We start from the raw sequence: 24,082 nt of genomic DNA, 5'->3' as shown, positions 1-24,082 counted from the left end.
TCAACCAATCAAACCAACGATCCGGGTGACGTACTTTGCAGAACGGTCGGTAGTAAGGCAAACACATCCTCATTTTGTGGGAATCAATCCAGGGCAAGTTACAGCAGCGACAGAAGCTTCAACGTCTTGCTGCGCTTCAGTGGCCACCATGTTGAAAGTAAACAAAAAGCTGCTTGCCATCGTTTCTCTATCGTGATTGGTCCCTGCAGATTTGTAACGGAAGCAGGATAGAAAAATGCACAGGTTTCCAGCCTGAGCTATAGAGTGAAATCAAAGCGCCAGCAGATCTGACTGGGTTTACCAAGTCTATTGCATTGTTATAATTCATAAAAATGGTATGGGCCAACTTGCGTTAGACACTTTCATGCGCTTTCACTCACCAATGCCAATTTTTACTAAGCCGTGCTAGAACATGATCAGTACTGGTCAATCTCTAATTCATGACATCCCCAAGAGCCTTGATTTCCAATCTGCTTCTTACCTGAACAGTAGAGCTGATCTCTGCTGCAAAGCCTCCAGTCAATGGAGCCTCATGACTGATGAGCAGCCGACCTGTCTTCACCACCGACTGGAAGGAAAGAGAACATGAATTCAGAAAGCTGAAAAACCAGACGATTTTATATAACAGCACATTAGCACATCAATTCTTTTTTTTTATATATATAAAAAAAGAGGTAGAGACGTGCACAAGAAGTGTTTGTGTTCAGGCAAAAGGACTGGCTCCATTTAAGCGCAATCCCAGCCCATAAAATCAAAAACTAAACGCAATAAACCAGCAAACCATCATTGCAAATCAGGCATAAATGTTTTTTTTAAACCCCTAAACAATGATTTGTACTCGAGACTCGGACTCTGTCTCGAGACCATAATTTAATGGTCTCGGTCTTGTCATGGACCCATTCAAAATATTCATGATTATTACTCTATGTTAATATTTCTTTAAACTAATGTTTGACATGTCCAATGATGTGTGATTTTCTTAAGCACAACTGCACATGACTAACACACAAAAGTAGCAGGACTCAGGTCAGGAATGATGTCATGTGGAGCGAGCCTCTAGCTCTTAAAGGGTTACTTCAGCGATTAGCATATGGCTTTGTATCAGTAGAAACCCTGGAGTATATTCAAATGATTGTGCTTTCCCCCCTCATATCCCCCTGAGACAAGAGATTTATGCATTTTATTTCTGGAAAAATTCCTCCTATGATGCAAATTGACGATTTTTGCATCATAGGAGGAATGTTTGCCCAAAGGCTAAAGACTACAGCCAGCAGAGGGAGCCATTTGCGCATGTTTTGAATCCGCGCATGGGGGATGGAGATCACACACAGCTCGCAGAGAGAGCTCAGCCCACAGCTACAGGCTCTCATTTAAACGGAGCTATGGTGAGCAATGTAAGTCTTTTAACTTCTCAAATTAATTTTTATGAAAGTTAAGCTTGCAAAGGCATGAACTGAACCACGGCAGACTGAACTCGCGTTGTGAATGTATGCCGCGAGTGTAGTCGTGATTACCTCAGCTCTCATCACTCCTGCAGTTAGTGCTCAGTGCTGTGAGACTCGCGCGGTGACTCACTCATTATATTGAACAGACACGTTTTTAATTGTAGTGTCTCTAACTCAGTCACAGTAATCAAGTTGGTGGCGTTGGGAATGGCCTCACAGAGCAGCGAAGCATTCTGGGAATTGTAGTCTTTCATCCCCATGGGACAAAAATACATTTTCTGTCTTTTCTCAGTCTAGAAGACACCAAATTCAAAAATAATTTCACATTTCTACTGCATTGATGACCTATTTTAAATACAGATTCATCTTCCCAGCGCTGAAGTACCCCTTTAACGATGTATGAAAACGTCTGCTACGTCATCTGTTATTGAGTTTGCATATAAGAGCCACAAAGAGTTCATATGTAGTAAGACTACAAAAAAAAAAAAAAAAAAAAAAAAAAAAAAAATTCTGCGGTACATCAATTACCGAAGCAAAGGGAAACACAAAGAATAAGAACTAATTTCTGTATATGCATAAAATCTCAGCATTTTGACCACTAATGTTTAGTAGTCCATTGGTTGTAAAAGTCTGAAAGTTATTTTTTAGGCCCGCGCTCATGCTCTCGCTTCTATTTAACACTGTGTCCACCTGGCATCTGCCTAGTGATCGCGTTTTCCAGAAAGTCACATTGCTGCTACATTATTTGTTTCAACTGTTATTTTAATATATTTACTGTTTACAAAGTAGGACAAAAGTGTTACAGAGAAATCCAAACCTTGTTGTAATTAATAATAAAATAAGCATCTCCCCGGAAAATGTCTAACAGGGTGCCCCCTCATATAGTATTCCCAGCACCATTACTTCCGCCGGAGAATGTCAAAATCTGGCACAATCAAATATATGTATGTATGTATGTATGTATGTATGGATGGATGGATCGGTTGAATAAGGAATCTATGTAAATATATCTATGATCATGCTGGCTCTCTGGTCTTGGTCTCGACTTGAACTCAACCCTTTTTTAACTCGACTTCGACTCGGACTCGACCCTTTTTGAACTTGACCCTTTTTTAACTTGGTCTTGACTCGGACTCGACTCTTTTTTAACTCGGTCTTGACTCGGACTCAACTCTTTTTGAACTCAACCCTTTTTGTACTTGGTCTTGACTCGGACTCAACTCTTTTTGAACTCAACCCTTTTTGTACTTGGTCTTGACTCGGACTCAACTCTTTTTGAACTCGACCCTTTTTGAACTCGGTCTTGACTTGGACTCGACCATTTTTGAACTCGGTCTTGACTCGGACTCGTCCCTTTTTGAACTCGGTCTTGACTTGGACTCGACCCTTTTTGAACTCTGTCTTGACTCGGACTCGACCCTTTTTGAACTCGGTCTTGACTCGGACTCGTCCCTTTTTGAACTCGGTCTTGACTTGGACTCGACCCTTTTTGAACTCGGTCTTGACTCGGACTCGACCCTTTTTGAACTCGGTCTTGACTCGGACTCGACCCTTTTTGAACTCGGTCTTGACTCGGACTCGACCCTTTTTGAACTCGGTCTTGACTCGGACTCGACCCTTTTTGAACTCGGTCTTGACTCGGACTCGACCCTTTTTGAACTCGGTCTTGACTCGGACTCGACCCTTTTTGAACTCTGTCTCGACTCTGACTCGAATTAGCTGGTCTAGTCTACAACACTGCCCCCAAATCTTAAAGCTGCTTTTATGTTTCACAGCAAACTGCCTGAATTCTGCTGAATTGCAGCACTGTCTAGCAAAGTACCAAACTGGCAAAGCATTGGTTACTCAAGCCCAAAGTATACTTCATCTGTCCACAGTATACAATGGTCCATGCACTCTTTGTGACATAATTTGCATCATCACACTGTACATTGCAACACAATTTTTGTTTTCCACATGAACGCTGCACGTACAACAGCACAACTTTTCTTCTATCCTACAGAGTGAATGTCTGGTGAAGTATACTTCATAAAAAAAATAACAGCATTTTTGCATTGTAGTGTGGACTGTGAAAATGGAGGCATTCTAAAACGATGACACGTTTAGTCATGCGACACATACTGTATTGAACCGATAGATATGTATATTTTTACCGGTATTGTGCCAGTTATATGCTATTCTATTGCTAAAGATAAATTTTTTTGTACAATTCATATCACAGTCCTGCAAAGATGGTTGAAAATGTACTTGCAATTGAGCTAGATGTGCTCACTGTACGTGCATAGCTTCTTAAGAAGGTATTTTGATCAGCTGAGAACTTGTGAAGAGCTTCTAAAATGTGTAAAGGAGTCAAAACCATGTCAGGAAACCCTCCGTCACACACAAACAAAGATCTGCTGTGAGGAGATGCGGTTCTGATGCCTGTACCGAACTATGATGGGCAACATCACGACTGATGAAAAATGCTTTAGCATTCTGTCCTTTTAAGGGTTGCATCTTGTGACGTCCCGTTTTTGGTTCATTAACATGACTTTGGTCCATGTTTTGTTCATATTTCAGTGGAAACTGCACCAGAGTTTGTTTGGAACCGGGCCGAGACCTGCCTTTTCAGCCATCTCGGTCCACTTGTTTAGTACACACCAGGGTTCAGATGGCAGTATTCACACTTACTTGAATGAACTGCACTAACAGAGCAATCGCACCAGGGTTTTTTTTTTATCCAACTAAACGTAGTACACATGTTTAGACCAAACATATAATGATGACCGAGTGCGATCTGGACACTTCAGTGAATGGTGATGTTCTGCTGAATAAAAGGATCCTGTCAGAAGAATAACCTGAGAACGCCATGTTTTTTGTTCCGTCTGTATCATCTAAGTAAGCTTTTATGAGGTCTTACGCATGTAAGGTTAATTTAGCATTTTCTGACGTTTAGATAAGAAACTGGGAAAATGCTGGAAAACATTAGTGTTGAAAAAAAAAAACTGTTTGGTGTAGATGTAGCCTTAAAGTATTTAAAACACGTGGCCACTGCATTTATTAATTAGCGTAGACTGAAAACACCATTTGATGCTGATTATGAATTTTGTTTGATGTTCATACTTTAATGTCAATGGTCATTATGATTTCAGTCAAAGACTCTGATGAAAATAAACAACAGGTTGCAGCTGCAAAGCGCTGATTCCACATCTGCAGGACTCATCAGATGCTACGAGGTATAATACTGACAAATCTTACCGCAAAGCCATTTCTTCAAAAGGAGAAAAACAAAACAGATCAAAACACACCCATCCTTGCGCTGGTGGTCAGGCATTTCCTGAGGAATTATTTTGGTTTGTTCTGTAATCTAAGCAATTATATAAAAGTTTTGATCATAATTGAGATAAAAATGACAAATATTTGGCGTTTCATGATGCGCATCTGCTGAGAAGAATTGTGTGGAGGTCTGGATATTGAGCCGGAAGTTCAGCAGGTTTCTTTGAAGCTCCACAAAGACACAAGAAACTACACCAGCAACATCCACAGCACGCAACTTCCTTCAATGTTTGAGCAATGTGTGCCACATGTATTAATTCAAATGTTAATTTCAGTCATCATTCAGATTGGTACACCTTCGATTTTTTCAGCACTCGAGTGGACAAACAGGACATACATTACCATTTCACTACAGAAAACATCCTTAAAAGTTGAGATGCCATGAACTTCATGAACTCTGGCAAATCCACTGACTAGATCTTCTGTTAAAGCTCTCATGATAACAACGACACGTTGCAAATTAAACACACCCCACTAGAATAAACTGAAAAATTACTCCCAGAAGTAGACTTTATGTGGCCAGAACCCACACATTTCTCAGATCTTGCTGTCTTAACCCAAGAATGTATAAAAAGGGTCAAACTGACCCAGCATGCTGGGATTTGTTAAATATTTTATCAATGAAAACTTGTTGTTTCGGACCCTCATCAATGTGATTTTTATATTTTCGGTCATATGATAGGATTTTTGTTATTGTTGGTATCAATACCCCATTAATACATAAAGAGGGTCAAATTGACCCATATTCATTCTAATGGAACAGAATTTTGTGATATATTTTTTATCAGTAATATTTTTTTTCTTGAAACTTTATGGATTTCTTAAAAATCTGTTGTAACTTTTTCTTGCTCTGAACCAAGAATTTGCCATACCAGTGTCTGAATACTGCTATATAGTAGGTGAAAAATAGTTATGTGAGATGAGAAGTATATCTGAATTCAGTTTTCATGAAACATTATGCAAAAAGTGCCCGGACGACTTACACAATGATTCTAAAGTTCCAATGGTCACTTTACTATTCATAGACCATGGGAGTGGAGCTATGACTGGCAGTGGCGGATGTTGTAAATTCTTCTACACACAAGCATGTTAGATGATACTTTAGTCATACTATCATTTATACATACTTTAAAAACAGTCATGACATTCTCAAATGTAGAACCTACTCAGACAGTATGTGATTTCAGATGCAGTAGATGAGTAGAGAAAAGCCACAGGAAAGGACAGCTAAAGGAGAACCAACTCTGCCCAAAAGTTATGCTTAGAAAGGTGCAAATGTTATTTGAAATGTTCTTTCTCTGTCTGTTTTCACATGGTCTGTGAGAAATGTGAGGGGAGAAGGTTCAGACTAGAAAATACTTTACTACAGATCTAAATTAGTTTGTATAGGAAAAAATACAACTGCAATTTTAAAAGATTATCCAATATTTGGTGATAATACAATGCAAGAGATTTATTAGCCATTTTTGTAGGGCGGCCATTTTTTGACTGGGGACGCCACATGTGTAAAAGGGTAGGGGGAAAAATCCACCAAAAAGTACAACAATTATTCCAAAATATTTGGGAAGTAGTTATGCCCTGTGAAAGCAAAGTCAGTAGATTTTATTCCTGTGATACCATTATCAAATATAGCATACATACATCTCCCTTATGTTTTTCCCAAAAATGTTAGTTATAGTAAATATAAATAGCCAATATAACGGGTTTAACACAATGAAGGATAGAAAAGCGATAGGTCGTTGGTCTGACTGGTTGAAGGACTATCCAATTTCGCACAGTCATTTGAACTATGCCTGTTGATCACGCCTCTTGTGCAGTAGAAAATACAGAGCAGACTCACCAGACCAATGTTCAATCTTAAAAGATTGAGCTTGGTCTGGTGAAAGCCAGACAAGAATTTCTCACTTTTAAGGATGTATAACCGACCACATTATCGTTCACTCAATATGAATGTGTGATAGTTTTCTTAGACAATATAAATATTGGTGGCCCTTTTTACACATGGCTGCACAATTAGCTTCAAAGTTCAATTTTGCATTAATAATGGTCACAAGATATTTATAAGATTGCACTGACCTTTAAATAAAGTAGCTTCAATCATGTGACTATTCTTTCTAAAATCAATAGCTCAATAAATCTTTAGTTTTTGATATATTATGCTGGAGGTAACATTAGTTATATCAGTGAACAAACACATCAATAACTGGCCCATGACTGATCTCATTCTCCTGAAGCAGGCTAACAATAACCAAATCATCTACATATTTTATCATGGTTCTATTGCCATTATAATATGCTCTGATACATATTTGTGTAGAGATTAAATAATAACTTAATTAACCAGTGTTACTGTAGCACCACATCTCCTATATGAGGACTATATGTAAACTGCAAGGGCTCCAGTGCATGTTCAGTCCACCTTAAGATCTCGGACCAGACCAGTTTCTCAAAAATCAAAAGATAAATAAAAAAACGAGGTCAAAGCGACCAGCTTGAAATCATGAATAGTTTTAGGACCACTACATTTTGGGACAGGGACAACCACAGCCTCTTTCGGTTAGGAACATATTGTGTCTATAATGACATATATTATCGCATACACAGCTCTATATATTCATTTGAATATAATAGTATTTATAAATGTATCTAAATATACACAGGTCCTTCTAAAAAAAAAATAGCATTTTGTGATAAAGTTCATTATTTTCCATAATGTAATGATAAAAATTAAACTTTTATATATTTTAGATTCATTGCACACCAACTGAAATATTTCAGGTCTTTTAAAGGTGTGTTGTGTTAAGCGAAATTTGACTTGACTTTAGACATGACAATCAAATGAAGAATAATGATTGACTTAATAATAATTCCACACCTCATAACCAAGTTGGTCAAAGGCCAGATACTTCGAGTCACTGTAACTGTTTCTGATGCCTCGGATACCAGCGGACTGAGACAGGCACAGCGGCAGAATCTTGAGGTTGTGTGCTAGCAAGGGTGTGAGATTTCGATAAGACAGCAAGTATGCAAGGGTGTGACTGAAGGCATTTTCTTACAACAGTCAGAGCGCTCTGTGACACTTCCGCATGAACAACCAGAGGCTCAACAAACTTGTCATTATTACAGATACATTTTAGTCTTCAGATTGAGATTTAGATTTTTTTTAAGACAGACCTGGCCAGGAAATTCAGTGACCAGATTCAGACAGCATTAGACCAAGAACATACTCGAAGAAAGCAGAAGGCTTGGCCAACACACGGCAGGTGTGCTCTTCCACTGAACAAACTTAAGTTGCATTACTGTGGCGGTAACAAACCTCAGTACTCAAGGGAGTGATAGAGTTTCCTTCTAATGTCCATGCCATTAAACCAGATGTTATTCCGGTAGCTAGACATAAACATGTCGACAGTTTAACTATCTTCCTCAGCAAGATCCTTCAAACTGTTGATCTGTAATGATAGTGTTTGAGCTGAAAGAGAAAACTGACTATAGAACAGGACAGTATATGCTAACGTCTACTTTGCCCCTATTTTTAACACAGATTTTTAGAAGGCATGTTTCAAGCCTTGAAATAAACTAATACAGAGTCTACACGAGCGGCAAGACAAAATAGTACCAATTATCATCAGTGATGCTGTCTACACTAGATGTGGCGTGACGCGACATATCTCAGATAGTGAACTGATGCTTCGGTCTATTTCTCGCATACTTCTGACACAGAGGAAATAGATTTGCAATGGTTGCTTTGTCAAGTCCGGTGTAGACGCAGTGTACCATTCAAAAGTTTAGAGTATATATATTAAAATGTCATTCAATGTTGCCCTAAAAACTGACTGAAATAAGTTTTCCGAGTGTCTATTTAAACTAAGTGTACACCAAGTCTTTTTGGCAAAGGTAATTCACACTAACTTCGCCCACCAATGTCTGTTTGGGCCATACAAGATGAAATAAGAGACACAATGGCGTAGTCAGTAGAGCAGTGTGTCCACCAAAGTATCTTTACATGCGGCAGGCAGGCGGATCCAATTGCTTTCAATGGGAGTGCCGCATTTTTATAACGTCATAAGCGCAACGAGGCACTGAGCGAGTATTTCATGCTCAACTATTTTTTGTGTGTGTGTTTTTTTACCAGTTGCCTAGAGTTGAAGAATTATCAACTGGGTAAAGAGTTTCATTCGCATCTGGTGTGAACACACAATAAGGCTCAAGGATGTAGCTATTGAGTTCAATCTGCCTTTTGCCGAACTCACTCTTCTCCCTTTTTCCATCCCATTTCAGATCAGAAAGGCATTTAATTGAATTAAAAATGAAGAAAATATTTGAAGAGTGGAAATAAAGTACCTTACGAGTGTTTAATAATAAAGTGTTTACCTGGTAGGGTTAGGGGTAGGTGTAGGGAGGGCTTTATAGGTAATTATTATCCAATAAGGCACCATCCATTTAATCATTTTAATATATATAATCATTTACACTGTTATTATTGCATCCTGTTTAATGTCCAACAATATTGAGATGGAAATAGCATCTAACTACTATTTGCACTTATTGCAAAGATCTGCTACTTTTATATAGTGCAAATAGAATCTATCACTATTTCACTGTGTAAAATGGCATCTATTGCTAAATATTATTATATTATATTATATTATATTATATTATATTATATTATATTATATGTATATATATATATATATATATATATATATATATATATATATATATATATATATATATATATATATATATATATATATATATATATATATACATACATACACACACACACACACACACACACACACACACACTATTTTCAATTAGTGTAAATATCCACTACCATAAGTTTAAGGATTAAAATTACTGAAAGTAAACTGAACCTAAACAGTATTACAGTGAAACAATATAATAAATACAGTAATATTATAAAAATGCAAAAATAACACACACACACACACACACACACACACACACACACACACACACACACACACACACACACACACACACAGACACACAGACACACATATTACTTTTAGTTTAGTGTTTTTAATTTTGTTTGTTTTTAGTTTCTCATTTCCATTTCATGAAAGTGATATACAATCATTTTAGTCTTAGAATTGCTAAAAACACACCAATGCGTTCAGGCTACAGCCATTATTCAAAAACAATTAGTTGTGGGTGTGTATATCATGAAATCAATGACTTATGTTACATGTTATACCATGTAAATAACGGAGGACGATCTTATTTGATGCTTCAACATTCTGTGCAGCTTTGGGAATCAGACACTCACTATTGATTAAAATCTCTTATCATGCTGGATTGGACTCAAGCAGATCTTCAACCACCAACTGTTATTTTGGCAAAATAAGGTCAAGAAGGAAAAAAAGGTCAAAATCCATAATGAAGGTTCACTGGCAGTTAATGCGAAAAACTATCCAGAAAAAGCTTATGAGTCAGGTAAATGTGATGTGGCACTTGCTAACCCGGTCATCAGGAGTGAACTGAGCGTCAGGGCAAATCCTGAAGAGGCACAGCACATACCACAGATAGTTCAGGCGCAAACAACCCTGGACTGTTAATACTGTATCACGGGACGGGACGTCACATCCCTGGAGCTAGAGTCACCAGTGAGAGAGTGAAGCAGCCTGGTCGGTTTCCTGAAATACCACAGTGACGTACTGAAAAGGCTAATGACAAACGACACCATTACTGGATGGTTGAGGTTGAATGCTATAATGATGAGACGGCATCATGGCACAGGTGCTTTTGCTATGCAATGAGGTTAGCTAATCACAACGTTGATTCAGATGGCAAAAAATTGACTTGAGGGGATACAAATAAAAGTGTGTTGTGACCCATTTAAATGAGGCGTAAGGGTGCAAATACTTCTCAGGGCCACTGTAGATGCCAGGGAGCTAATAGACACCAAATAACAGCCATTAATATTCAATGACATCATTAAAAAAAATTATGTATAGAAGTCTACATTTTGGCATCCCAATGCCACTTGTCAGTCAAAACAGCCTTCGATTGACCAGGAAAACAACTCAAGGAAGAAACACAGGTCCAAAATGAAGTCATCCTATTTTGTCTTTATGAGGTTCCCGTGGCATTTTTAAACACATGTCTCTGTCTTCATGAACTGAACGGACAACTTAATGAGAAGCTAATGTGTTGACATTAACTACAGCCTGCGGCGCGGATGACGATTTTATTGTCCTATGTATCCCGGACAGATGAATGTTTCTCATTGCTTCTGGGATTCAGAACGGCGTCCTTCTAAAAAGGGCCGAGCTAGTGGTCAGCGCTGTCAACCAACTGCTTATTTACCGCTGACCTCTCAACACCAGCAGTTCAACGCACTCATTTCAACTGACTGACTGACCCAAGATGAATAGAGTGAGGAGGCTTTTCTTCTTTTCTTGGACACATACTCTTTTTATCCCTCTCTCTCTCTCTCTCTCACACACACACACGTTGGTCTATGTGGTTTACAGGGACTCTTCATAGGCGTAATGGTAACCTAATTTAGTATGTTTTTAAAGCTATTTGAAATATGAGGACATATGAAATGTCCTTATAAAACACATTTATAATGTAATACCAGATTAATACCCATGTAGTTATTCAAATTTGTGTCCTCATAAACCACATAAACAGGCTCACACACATGGGCACACACACACACACACACACACACACACACACACACACACACACACACACACACACACACACACACACACACACACACACACACACACACACACACACACACACACACACACACACACACACACACACACACACACAATACAGAATGATTTCTGAAGGATCATGATCACTGAAGTCTGGAGAAATTATCCTGAAAATTCAGCTTTGATCACAGAAATAAATGATAATTTAAAGTATAATAAATTGAAAACCAATTATTTTAAATTGTAATATATCAAAATATAAAAAAAAAAATCTGTATTTTTGATCAAATAAATGCAGACTTGATGAGCAGAAGAAACTTTTTTTAAAAACATTATAAAAAGTAATGTGTCCAAACTTCTGGCCTGTACTGTATGTGTGTATATGTATATTAGGGATGCAACAATACAGTTAGTCCACGGTTCAATATATACCTCGGTGTTTAACCACAGGTTTTCGGTTCGGTTCGGGTTTTTTTTTTTGTATTCTCGACAGGAAGAGAAAAGGGTTAAGGAGAAAATGTTTTTATTGCAATACTCTTTCTTTATTTCACTTAAAAGACTTGAAAACCCTTCCTTAAATTTAAAAGTTTACTTAAAAAACCCTTGTACACATTCCCAGTGTATTGTAGCCTAGAAATCGCACCCTAGCGGCAGCAAATCTAATCTGCCCGCGAGTGTCGTCTAGCAACTCTCAATACCCTTCTGAGCTGTAAACGCCAAACTCTTGCCGGGCCAATCACATCGTGTATAGAGTCAGTTGGCGGGGCCATAATGAGAATCACTATCTGACAGTTGCGCTTGTGTCATATCATGAACACAGACACTCAAAGGTCACGGCAACCCATCAAAATAAAAGTTTGATTTAAACAACAGAATATATTAGGTTTGTAGTTGTCAGTGTTGCCAATTTTAACATTTGTGTGTTGCACCATTTGTCAATCAATAAAAATGATTGTTTTAACAGTCTAAACATGCATTCTTCATTTGTTCTTTCATGATTGTCTAGTTTTACAGTAGGCTAATGCACAGGAGGTTTTCAAGAACAACCCAGCAAGATTAACCCAGAATAGCAAATCCATTAATGGAAAAACCCAAAATGTAGTCAAGTTCTCAACAGCCCAGCCTGCTGGGTTAAAATGCCACTGGGTTAATTTAACCCAGCATGTGTTCTGTCCAATATTTACCCAGTGCTGAGTTGCCAATTGGGTTGTTTTTAACCCAGCCGTTTTTAGAGTTTATAATGATTTTTTAAATGTGATCAGTAACCAAATATTGATAATGTGGAAGTTACTGCCTTTTGCTTTGGCATGACTCCTCATTTTTTGCAGAAAATACAAAGGCAGAGTACAGTAAAAAGTCAAGTCTGAAAAAAAAAAAAAAGAGAATTATGCTAATTAAAATGATTATTAATGAAAATATATGGAATTATCTTAAAACATCTGCAAAGAGTGGCTTTGCCTTTTGCATTGTCCTTTCAAAATGACACTTTGGGAGCGAATTTAAACGAATCAAGGCGGGAACCACGTGAAACAACCGAGCGCTGGGTAGAATCAACCAAGCATTGCGACCCAGCAGGTTTAACCCAACGACTGGAAATTTGAAACTACCCAATGGTGTTTAAAATGTGATCAAATAAACCAACAAAAATTACCCAACAGTCTTAACCCAGCATTTTTGGGTTAAAAAATAACCCAGCATTATTTAGAGTGTAAATGCCAATTTTCCAGTGTCCAACCTATAATTATTTTGGCTGGACAACTAAAAATCTTAGAGTAATATTTCTCAGTTCCACACACTAGCGAGTTAAGGTCTTTTGCCTTTGTAGGGCAGCACTGAGGGGGACAAGTCTGCCCCAATAATTAGCCAAATTGCCAAAATAATTATTGTACTGCTCTGCTGGACTTCTTTACGCAGCGCTCTGTATGTCAGGATGAAAAAGCTACATTTTAGTCTCAGGTCTAACGGTGCTTGTCGATGTCAAAATGATTGAGATGCCCAATCAAATCAAACTAGGCAGGGTTTATGTTCTCTTTAGCTTGTTCACAGTCTTCACACAGACGAGCGCGTCTATCTATTTCTTATTGCCGTTGCGGAGACTCTATTGAATACTCACAAACCAAAATGCACACAAACGTGTCCCTGCTCTAAATATACAATCATTGAACACCTTAAAAAAACTATGAGGGTGGATTAGAAGCTGTAACCTTCAACCATTAAGGATTTTGAATGTTGACAGCGGATCTAAGTATTTATTTATTGACGGGAGGAACCTCAAGACTAAGAATATTTTTTACGCTAATTAATGCAAATGTTATTTGCAAATAGTCCCAAAATAATTATTTCACAACTAGAATTTTTTTATGCTTTATAAAAATAAAAATAAATGGTCCCCCACAATGTTCAAGACACTATATAAAGTAAATTTAAACCAAAAACACAGATAATACGCCTAAAGTTAAATTTAACTCCAAAAAGCCTAAATGGATGTTATTCTGGTATTCTGTTTTTGGATGCCGAAGATTTTTCTGGGTCCTGAAGCAAAACCAGTCAAGAACGGCTGCTTTGCAGTCCCTTTTTAATCATCTTCGTCTCCTAAATGGGCTCTGAACCATAATGTATAATGACCGCGGCGACAGCAATAGTCTCAAATATAGGCAGTTGCACAATAGCCATACAATAGCCTGAAATAATTACATGTTACTCAGGGAACAAAAATTACACACAACATCTGAGCTCTTTATGTCAAAGCCTAGAGCTCTCTTACCACGCAAGGGATCATAATGGTGATGAGATGGTTTTTATTAGCAGTGCATTTGAAAAATATGTGCATCAATGCTTTAAGAAACATTCGTGGATATTTCACAGCTACGGAAACAATCTTGTGCGGAGAGACAAACAGGAGACATTAAAGATGGTCTAAAAGAACGAGAGAAAGACATCTCACACTGAAGATTCACCATTAGAGACAATCAACACGCCTTTCATTTCTGTTACTGTACTGCTACTGTCTGTTTCTTTAGCATAAATTTAAAAAGGCAACATGAAATATCATTCAACGCATTAGGGCTGGGTAAAATAATGGGCAACACTTTACAACAAGGCACCATTAGTTTACGTAAATTATTGCATTAACATTATCAATGAACAATTACATTTGTTAGCATATTTATTGACCTTTGTTAACATTTAATACAAAATTTAATTTAAAAAAATGTAATACAAACTAACTAATTAATACAAATTAGTTCAGGTCCCTTAATCTAAACAGATATAGATGAACATGAACTGTGATTAATAAATCATTTAGAAGATTCTTCTGTTACCTGAAATGAAATTACCGTAAAAGTGTCACTGGTGTGATTAATCATGATTAAATATATTAATTAGCTAATGTTTTCATTTTAATCGAATCAATCATGTTTATATTACAGCACAGCCATGAAAAGACGAGAGTCCTCTCTCGAATTAGGGGTGGGAATCAATCTTTAGGCTCCTCACAATACGATTCGATTTATATTCTAAAAGGATCCTTGATCCATTTTTTTTTCTGGTTAATTAATGAGTTTGAATATCAATGTTATTTGTGATTTTTGTATTACATTACTTGTTTTTGTTTAATATTTATAAAATTCTAAATTCTGATTAATAATAAAATCAAAACAATTGCATGTTAACAACTTTTACAGCGGAGGTCAGATTGAATGCCCCCCTTGGTAAATATGGTCAAAGACGGCTGTAAAAATAAATCTGCATTGTTTATCCTTTTGATACTTCATTTTTTTTTTTTTTTTTTAAATCACAAACATCTAACCTTTCATTGAAGTACAATAATTGAAAGTGGGCAAGAAAATAAATAAATAAATCACATTATGAAAAAAAATGCTTTTCTCCAAAACACATTGGACATAATTATTGGCACCCCTAGAATTTTAAAAAAATATATATCCCCATCCATATTTAAATTTTTGGAATAGGAACATTAGATTGTCCAGCTTTGACTTCCTGTTCCACAGGAGTATAAATATGAGGAAACACAAAGGCCAAATTCCCTTAATCATTCATCCCAATGAGTAAAGCCAAAGAATATAGCTCTGATGTGCAGCAAAAATAGAAAGAGGACATATCGTCCTAATGTACGGCGAGGAGGAGAGTTTGAGTGGCCAAAGACTCTCCAAAGGTCACGGATGAAGTATTGCAGAGATTAGTTGAGTTTGGGAAAGAAAGCCAAAAAAAAACAAAAAAAAACATAACATGTTGTTTAGGAGTAGCCTAGAAATCTAGACGCACCCTAGCGGCAGCAAATCTAATCTGCCGCGAGTGTCATCTAGCAACTCTCAATACCCTTCTGAGCTGTATTTGCCTAACTCTTGCCGGGCCAATCACATCGTGTATAGAGTCAGTGGGCGGGGCCATAATGACGACGGCCGAGTTGCGTTTGCGTGCTTCTAGTAAACACAGAAACTGGCGAACGGCGGCGGTCTTTCGAATCAGCTTTGACTGCGAATCTGGAAGACTTGGAGTTAAGCTTTTCTCTGAGAAAAGAACAAAGAACGGCACTGAAGTCATTCAGAGTTTGGAGTTTAATCTGTCAACAAGCTCTGCTTCACCGTCATTGCTCTGGTTGGTGTAGTGCTATCCTATCGCGTGCAGAGGGAGTTTGAAAGACAACCGTTTATCTGCGCCTCAGATTGAGCTGTCAATGGTGAGTTTCCAGACCAAACATCTTGATGTGGGTCTGGCTTGTCAGGCTAGTTTAGGAGGGTTTCAAGACAAATCCATCTCGCTCATCCAAATACCGCTGAATCTTTAATGTTGTCCTGGACATCTTATTCAGACAAATGGTATAAGGGATTCTAGTAAATATCAGCAAATGAACAATCAAAACCTGATGGCCTCTGCTAATCTTATAATGGGCCGTGGTTGGATCTTCCATCAAGACAATGATACAAAACAAACATCAAACGTGTCACCGAGCACAAAATGAAGCTTCTGCCAGGACCATCTCAGTCCCCTGATCTGAACCCAATAGAAGATGAGTGATGAACTGAAGAGAAGCACCACCAACATGGAGCTGAGAAACTGGAGAGCTTCTGTATGGAGGAATGGTCCCTGATCTCTTGTCAGGTGTTCTCCAAACTCATCAGGCATTATAGGAGAAGACTCGGAGCTGACTGGAGGTTGAAAAAGTATTGAATAAAAGGGTGCTAATAAATATGTTTGTGCTTTGGAGAAAAACATTTATTACATAGAGATTTTACACACATTTTCAATTCTTTTATTTCAAAGAAAAGTTAGGTTTTAGTGTTTGTTTTTTGAATAAAAGATCAAAAGGATTAACAATACATTTATTTGTACAGGCTTCTTTATTCATATTTACCAATGGGGGCAATAACTCTGTCCACAACTGAATCTAACGAAATATAGCTTTAAAAGATCCAAGTAAATATAATAGCGGAACCAGTAGTGTATTAATTGTGTGAAAGTTTTCCATATAAGTGAAATGAGAGGCTTCTCTCTCTTTCTCTGCATTATTAATGGTTGATCATTACTGATGTCGGAAAGACTGCATTCACACTAAAGCACAGATCTATTTTAACATATCAGATGTTCTGTTTCGTCCTTAAGAAATAACGGACTGTGTTTTCATGAATTTGCATCATAAAAGCATTTGGAAATTAAAAAGCAGCCTGCAGAAAGCGTCCTTCAGAACGAACACACAATGCACACGCAACCATTTAAAAGCAGACGTTTGTCAGTAAATGGGATTCGTTAATTGAATTTATACTGCATTTCAAATGGCATGATGTCCTTGTAGAGCACGTGGAAGGAAAAACACTGAAATACCAGCGAGGGAAACCGCACATTGTCAAGCGAAGCACACGTTTCTCACAGCATGAAGTTTATCCTGCGCAGTGAAGACCTTGCATTTCACTTCAGTCATGAAACTTTATGCATGTTTATATACTTGTTTGAAGGTGTGTGTGCTGGTGTTACACGACTAGCTCTTGTGCATCATCATGCACATGCTGGAAAAAAACTAGACTCACAATTAGAGCTGAAACATCTAGTAACAAATAGTTGTCAACTAATTTAGTTATGGATTATTAGTTGGTAAATAACTTTTTATTTGCCATAAGCGGCTCATTTCGAGCATATTTTAAATCTGTGGTGACCAAAGTGTGGCAGTAATGAGCCACCGGAGGCTTTACTCAGACAGTACAGTAGGAGAAGTAGCGAATAGCCAATAGATGGCCTCGTTTTATGTCACGTGATTCCCGCGCAAGCGTCTCTGCGAGATTCAGCGAGATGGCGGAGTCAAGCTCTTGACTTGTGTGTGCATCTGCGTCCTCAGCGCAAAACGGTAATTTTACAGGTTATCCACTGATCTATATAGAGGACAGTAGTCATATCTTCATCTGTAAATGCTACGTATCCATGCGAGTATTGCCATTTTGCATTAAAACGTATTCTGACAGTGTTAAACTTCACTGTACGAACACCGGCGCGGCGGGAGCACACGCGTATGCGCCTCACACAGACAGAACGCAATCAAGAAAGAGAGACCAATAATATTCAACAGGAAAATAATTTATCTGAAACATCTGCTGTTGGATGCTAAATTTATGTTTAAAAGTCAACATGTTATGACAGTAAAAACTGTAAAGGGATAACTGAGTGTGAGTGTGTGTGTGTGTGTGTGTGTGTGTGTTCCTGCAGAACATCCTCCCTGGTAGCACTGAATTTGTGTTTTTGTTTTTCTTTAATCATTTTAATGTAGGAATTTTCTTATGCTTGGTAACTTTTTTTGCAAATAATGTAGACTACAGCACAGATACACCCTTACGGAAATGATCCATGGTTATATTAGATAGTAAAACCATGTTTTTATTATAATAAAACCATGCTTTTGTCGTATCGATTACCATTTGTATAACCACACAAATACAATATATGTAAACTATGGATTTGAAGCAAAACAATGGTTAATTTGTTAAATAACTACAATAGCCCTTTTATTTATTTATTAATATTATTTTTGTTTGTTTTGTTCATTGTAAAACCATTTTTGTAATGGTGATATATTCAATATGTGTGTGTTCACAGCACCAGCTGACATGTTTGTTTGAAGGACAGCAATGGACCGGATGTGGAATAGTGTTTTGTCAATAAAATAAGAAAATAGCCCTTTTATCAGATGAATCGAAAAATAATAGGCCAACAAATCGATTATTAAAATAATCGTTAGTTGCATATACTCACAATTGATTCATAATCACTGAAGAGAGAATTGCGATGCATCCGAGAATTAATTTTTATGCCTAGTATAGTTCAGAATGCCAAACAACTCCCATCATAGAATTAAAAAGTTTAACTTGATGCATCTATAATCAGTGATTTTACAATGGGCCACCCATCAGATTTCAGTCTGAACTATCTGTTCTATAAACATGTAATGTGGGAATGGAAATAAAGGACAGATACAGATCTAGACGGAGAGAATGAGAAGCGGATGTTGAATGCGAGGGGTTAACGTCCTCTGTGCCCTGTGCTCAGCGTGCCTGTGCGCTTTGTCCCGCGGTGGCGGCGGTGGCGGATCCTTTACTGCATATTGTGCAGCAGGGCTGTGATTAGGACGGGAGGGAAATATCATGTTTACTGCAGTTCCCATACACACCCTGCATAATGAGGCCTGCACTGCACAGCGCCAGGGGTCCTGTAACCCTCCTGTTGTCTTGTGGGTCAATTTTGAGATGTTTTATTTATTTATGGTTATGAATGTGCATATAAAGTGTTGACACCTACATTTGTTGTTACACATGGTTGTTACAACTTTTAGGTCGGGGTTGTTAGTTTTTTGTCTTTTTTGAACAAACGTGTCTTAATTCATCATTTAACACAGAAATAACCCAAAAGGTACAATTAAATTGGTAACACTCAACTTTAGAAATTCTACTAACTTTAAGAAACTTTGCAACTAGATGTCAACTAACAGTCATTAAAGTATTAGCAGACTTGCTTAAAATATGATAACACCTAGAGCCCTATTCTAACGATCAGAGAGCATGGTCTGAAGCGTATGACGCAGCTGCACTTAGGGTGTGTCCGAATCCGCTTTTGCTAGTTTAACGACAGGAAAAACGATCCGCACACCAGGCACATGGTCCAAAAGGGTTGTAGCTAGTATGAGTCATGGGTGTATTTTGGGTGCAACATGCAATAAACCAAACAGAGTCTCATCTCCCATTCCCTTTAAAAGCCAGTTGCGCTCGCACCATGGCGGATTTGCTATTTACATGGGAAAAAAAACATTTGTGAGGGGAAAGACTGAATGCTTCTCCAGAGAGCAATCCTTTTATTATTTGGAATGTGTGTGTGCTGATGAGCGTCCTTGTTTGTGTGTAATAAGCTGAGTGTATGCGCGTTGTGCACCCGTGTATATGCGCACATTACGAACACACCCTTTAAATAACACAAAAAATACTGCACTATTGACTTTAGAGCAGGTTTGTGTTGGTTAATGACACAGTCCTTTTAGTTCCTCAAAACAGCAACGCACCAACAATTCACCTGAACACACCTCACTTTCAGATGGGCCAACAGATGGGTGAGTAAATTTGCTATTTGAATAACGTGGCACTGGACATGAAAATGATAACTGCTTCAGGCTGAAATTACCAAAAAAACACCTGCGTCGCACCTGCTATGCGGCTCGCCGGCTGTATGATATGGCCCTTTATTTTAACAGCCCTCCAACAGACTGTAAGTATCTTTGCAAGTACATGTCAACTTATTCAACTAACCCAAACCCTACCCTAACAGACTACAACAGTTAAGTAATACTGTAATGAGAGTTAGCAGACATGTAGTTGCAAAGTTACCTATAGTGAGTAGAACCATCAAAATAAAGAACAATCAATCTTTAGTGTTGTTCATGGCAAATTGCATGGTCAAGTGTTGTAGCCAGTTTTGGGTTACAATAGTTATACAAAGCAGGCTACTACTACTTGATTTTTCCTTCCCCTTAGTCAGCTGCACTTGTTCTATAAATGGCGAAAACAGGATAAAAATAGCTGCCCACAACTCTCACAGTTTTGACTCACTAAATATATAGTCTATTAAGACATTACAGGAAGAGAACATTCACACATCCTGCCCACAATATGGATGTGCCACTGCTGTTTTTTAATGGTTTGTGAACCTTTAATCAGAGGCCACCACATGGACATAACTCACAAGCACCATGTGATCTCCATGACAAATGGGCTTCAAGCGCAGCCTGAATTCTTAATCAGTGTTTTAACGAGTTAGAGCGCTATTAGTACGCATGGGAAACAGGAGGCCGGAGTGTAATTCATGCACACACACATCAGAACGACAGGCCTTCGGCCAACTTGAAGCCCGGACGCCAGGGGAGACCTCAGACTGAAATAGCTCCAAACAACCCATGAAGCCCAATTAAACTCGATTCAGCCAACTCAGGCAGGCCTGACGTGACCTGGCTTTATCCCTTAAAACAGGCCACCACCCAGAGCAACAGGACGATCACAGACACACTCTAAACACCTTTTCACAGCTGAAGAACTCAAAAGCACAAAGGCAAAAGAACCGCTTTAAGGAGAATCTAGAAGTCATTTCAATGAGTAGGTTAAAAAGATCTCAGTCCAGTACTATATTTATTTGGTAAATGCAAGTTTACATACACACACACACACACACACACACACACACACACACACACACACACACACACACACACACACACACACACGTTTTGGACTAAGTGATTGCAAAAAAGAAAATTTGGTGTGCATCAAAGTATGAGTCACATTTTATTTTATGAATCCAAATGTGCTTGTTTTGTGTGCTTGACGTTAAATGCACTTGTATTAAACGAATATTAAACTTTATATTCAGATATTAACAGTGATGTTTTATTAGCGCTTCACCAATACATTGTATATGCAGAAAACCTGTATATAACTAAACATTTGCATTCTGTAATGTACTCCTACTACCTCAGCTCATTCCCTGTGTGAACTTCTCCAGGGAACACAAAAGGAGAAATAATCACACAGGTCACTTTTTTTAAACATTTGTTATGAATAGATGCTGATGATTTCAATCTTTATTAAGGACTAGCATTGTCAAAAATATCTCGATATGTATCAATACTAAAATATCTGGAACGGTTCCAATACTCCTTTTCAATCCACCGATACCAGCTGCTTGTTAACTCTCTCTTCCCTCCGAAGGCAAATAACACACCCCCGCCTCCCCCATAGTGTTGGCATGAATTTTGGCGCATGCGGTGCTCCCATAATGCCACCTCTCAAACCAAACTGAGCTTCTTATCTTGCTTTCTTGGTTTATGTAATGGTCAAATTCACACAAAATGATGTCAAAATGTCCGTCTTGCCAAGTATTTAGATAAATGTAGTCAGTTTTGGAACATAGAGCAAACGCCTTGTGTAAAGTTATATTGGATCTGTGGATATGCTCTTAAAGTGACAGTAGCCTAATGAACCTGCTGAGGTGTGTCATGTTAAAAAACTAAGAGGAAATCACTTGGCAATTACTTTTGTAACTTTAATTGTAAGCATTATTCTGTTTTTAATTTTACGGTGAATACTAGCCAGTTTTATTTCACATTTGATTTCTTGAATATCTATATTTCTTACCTGAATAATACTGTTATTATTGAATAACACTCACCTGAAAAAAAAACGTAAAGCCATGTTTATTTGTTCTTGTTTTATTACTGACTGTTTACTTGTCTGTTGTTGTTGTTATAATAGTTCAACGATTCAAAGAAAGTCTCCTTTCTCTGTATGCAAGCCATTTCAACAAAATGAATCAAATTATCAAAAAATTATGTGATAATAAATTATCTGTATAGTGGTGTCTATGGCAGTTTCCCCGGGGTATTATGATATTTTTCAAAATATTGTATCGAAGTTGTAAATTCCAGTATTGGGACAGCTCTATTGAGCAAACAAAAATCCCAGATTCACTGAAAAAATATTTAAGAGAAAGACTCAAAGAATTTTTGTCTGTTCCTCACACACTCACACTACAGACTACTCTAATGATACTTTTATGGTGCTTTCTTTTCTTTTTTGGAGCGTGAATGTTTCAGTCTCTATTCTTAGTAATTGCATGGAAAGAACAAACTGTACAATTCTTCAACAAACCATTACAGCCAATAATTCCCTGCAAACCAATACAATTTTCCAATAGAACACAACTAGCAAAAAAAACAAACAGCCACCAATATTTGCATTTCAGATGGTTTGGAATATAGTGAGATATTAGCGGACTACTACTGTTTGTGTCCATTTTGGAGAGTTTGACAGTATAAACCGACTTCTACTCTAAATCTATGGAAAAGAGAATCTTTTTATGTTCATGGACTAAAGGAAGTGATGTTTTTTTTCACATTAAAATTGCATCAGAGTGAGTAAATGATGATTTCCTTTCTGGTTGAAACCTCTCACAGTTTCCTTATTGACACACCGTCAGCTCAGTTTCAAACTGTAAACCGTACTTTTATTGAAGCACCAAAAACATCTCTTAAAGACTTGGACAGTGGCCCTGTGGAGCACTTTTAGCTCTGGAGCCTGCGTGACCTGGACTTCAAATCGCCGAGCCACATGATTACACTAGAGCAGAGCCAACCCAGGCATCACTCCACTAACCATAACTAACTTCAGTCCACTCAGGAGACCAAAATCTCCATTCAATTAAATAATGCTGCCACTGGACCATGAGCAGTTCATTTTCTCCATGAGAGTCCTGCTGTGCAATCAATATCCACAGTTCTGTGCAAGATATATAGACCCCAATATCAGACCCCACTGGCTTTTAAATGTGTAGAGAAAAAGATACTTTCGTATTATACAGGTTTGGAACAACATGAGCTTGAATTCATTTTTAGCTGAACTATCCCTTTAAAATCAACATGAAATGAGATTTGCATCCCATTTTACTTCCTTTATACAATGCATTTGAGGGAAATTGAGGATTTAACAATGAAAAAACAGAGTGGAATTTGATTATATCTATCAGGAATTGATTGAATGGTAAAAGATGAAGTTTAATGTGATTTTAGAATGCTAAAATGTCTAAATAGCCATTAAGCTATTGGTTTGCATTGATTTCAGAGACCAGATAAATTTTAATTCATGTACCTTTTGAATCACTACAACCCACCAGCACCACCATGGAACATAAAATAAGCATGCTTCTTATAGAAGAAAACCCAATAGTTACTTCTCTGGACTGCTATTTACAGAGACGTCACTATATAGTAAATGAATAAGTCATTGGTTGGAGAAACTCTGAAGAAAGACAGAGGGGAAAAGCCACTTATCCCTATTTTACTTTTTATGAGCCTGTGTGGATTTCTCTAGCTCTCATCCAAGCAATGACACAGAGACAGAGAGGAATTTTAGAAATCGCACTAGTGCCGAGCCGAGGAATGCAAACTCTGCAGGAATTAACAGAAGAGTAGATCTGATGAAGGCTGCAAATGGACTGTGATAAAAGGGAGAAGAAAAAGAGAGGAGGAGGAGGTGGAGAACTCATAAATAAAGGAGGATGGTGACTGCAAAGACAACTACT

General features: G+C 37.8%; 1 protein-coding gene across 1 annotated transcript in view; it reads right to left on the bottom strand.

Moving 5' to 3' along the window:
- The window catches only part of bckdhb (branched chain keto acid dehydrogenase E1 subunit beta), a 111,275-nt gene that overhangs the window by 19,193 nt on the left and 68,000 nt on the right, over positions 1-24,082 (bottom strand). Inside the window, exon 9 of the mRNA XM_067449327.1 lies at positions 482-568. Coding sequence (XP_067305428.1) covers positions 482-568 — 87 coding nt within the window. The remainder of the gene's footprint in view (positions 1-481; positions 569-24,082) is intronic.

This window comes from Pseudorasbora parva, chromosome 7 (assembly GCF_024679245.1).
Source record: "Pseudorasbora parva isolate DD20220531a chromosome 7, ASM2467924v1, whole genome shotgun sequence".
NCBI lineage: Eukaryota > Metazoa > Chordata > Actinopteri > Cypriniformes > Gobionidae > Pseudorasbora > Pseudorasbora parva.
Note: the sequence above shows the minus strand (reverse complement) of the source record. Positions and strands in the feature narration are given on the sequence as shown.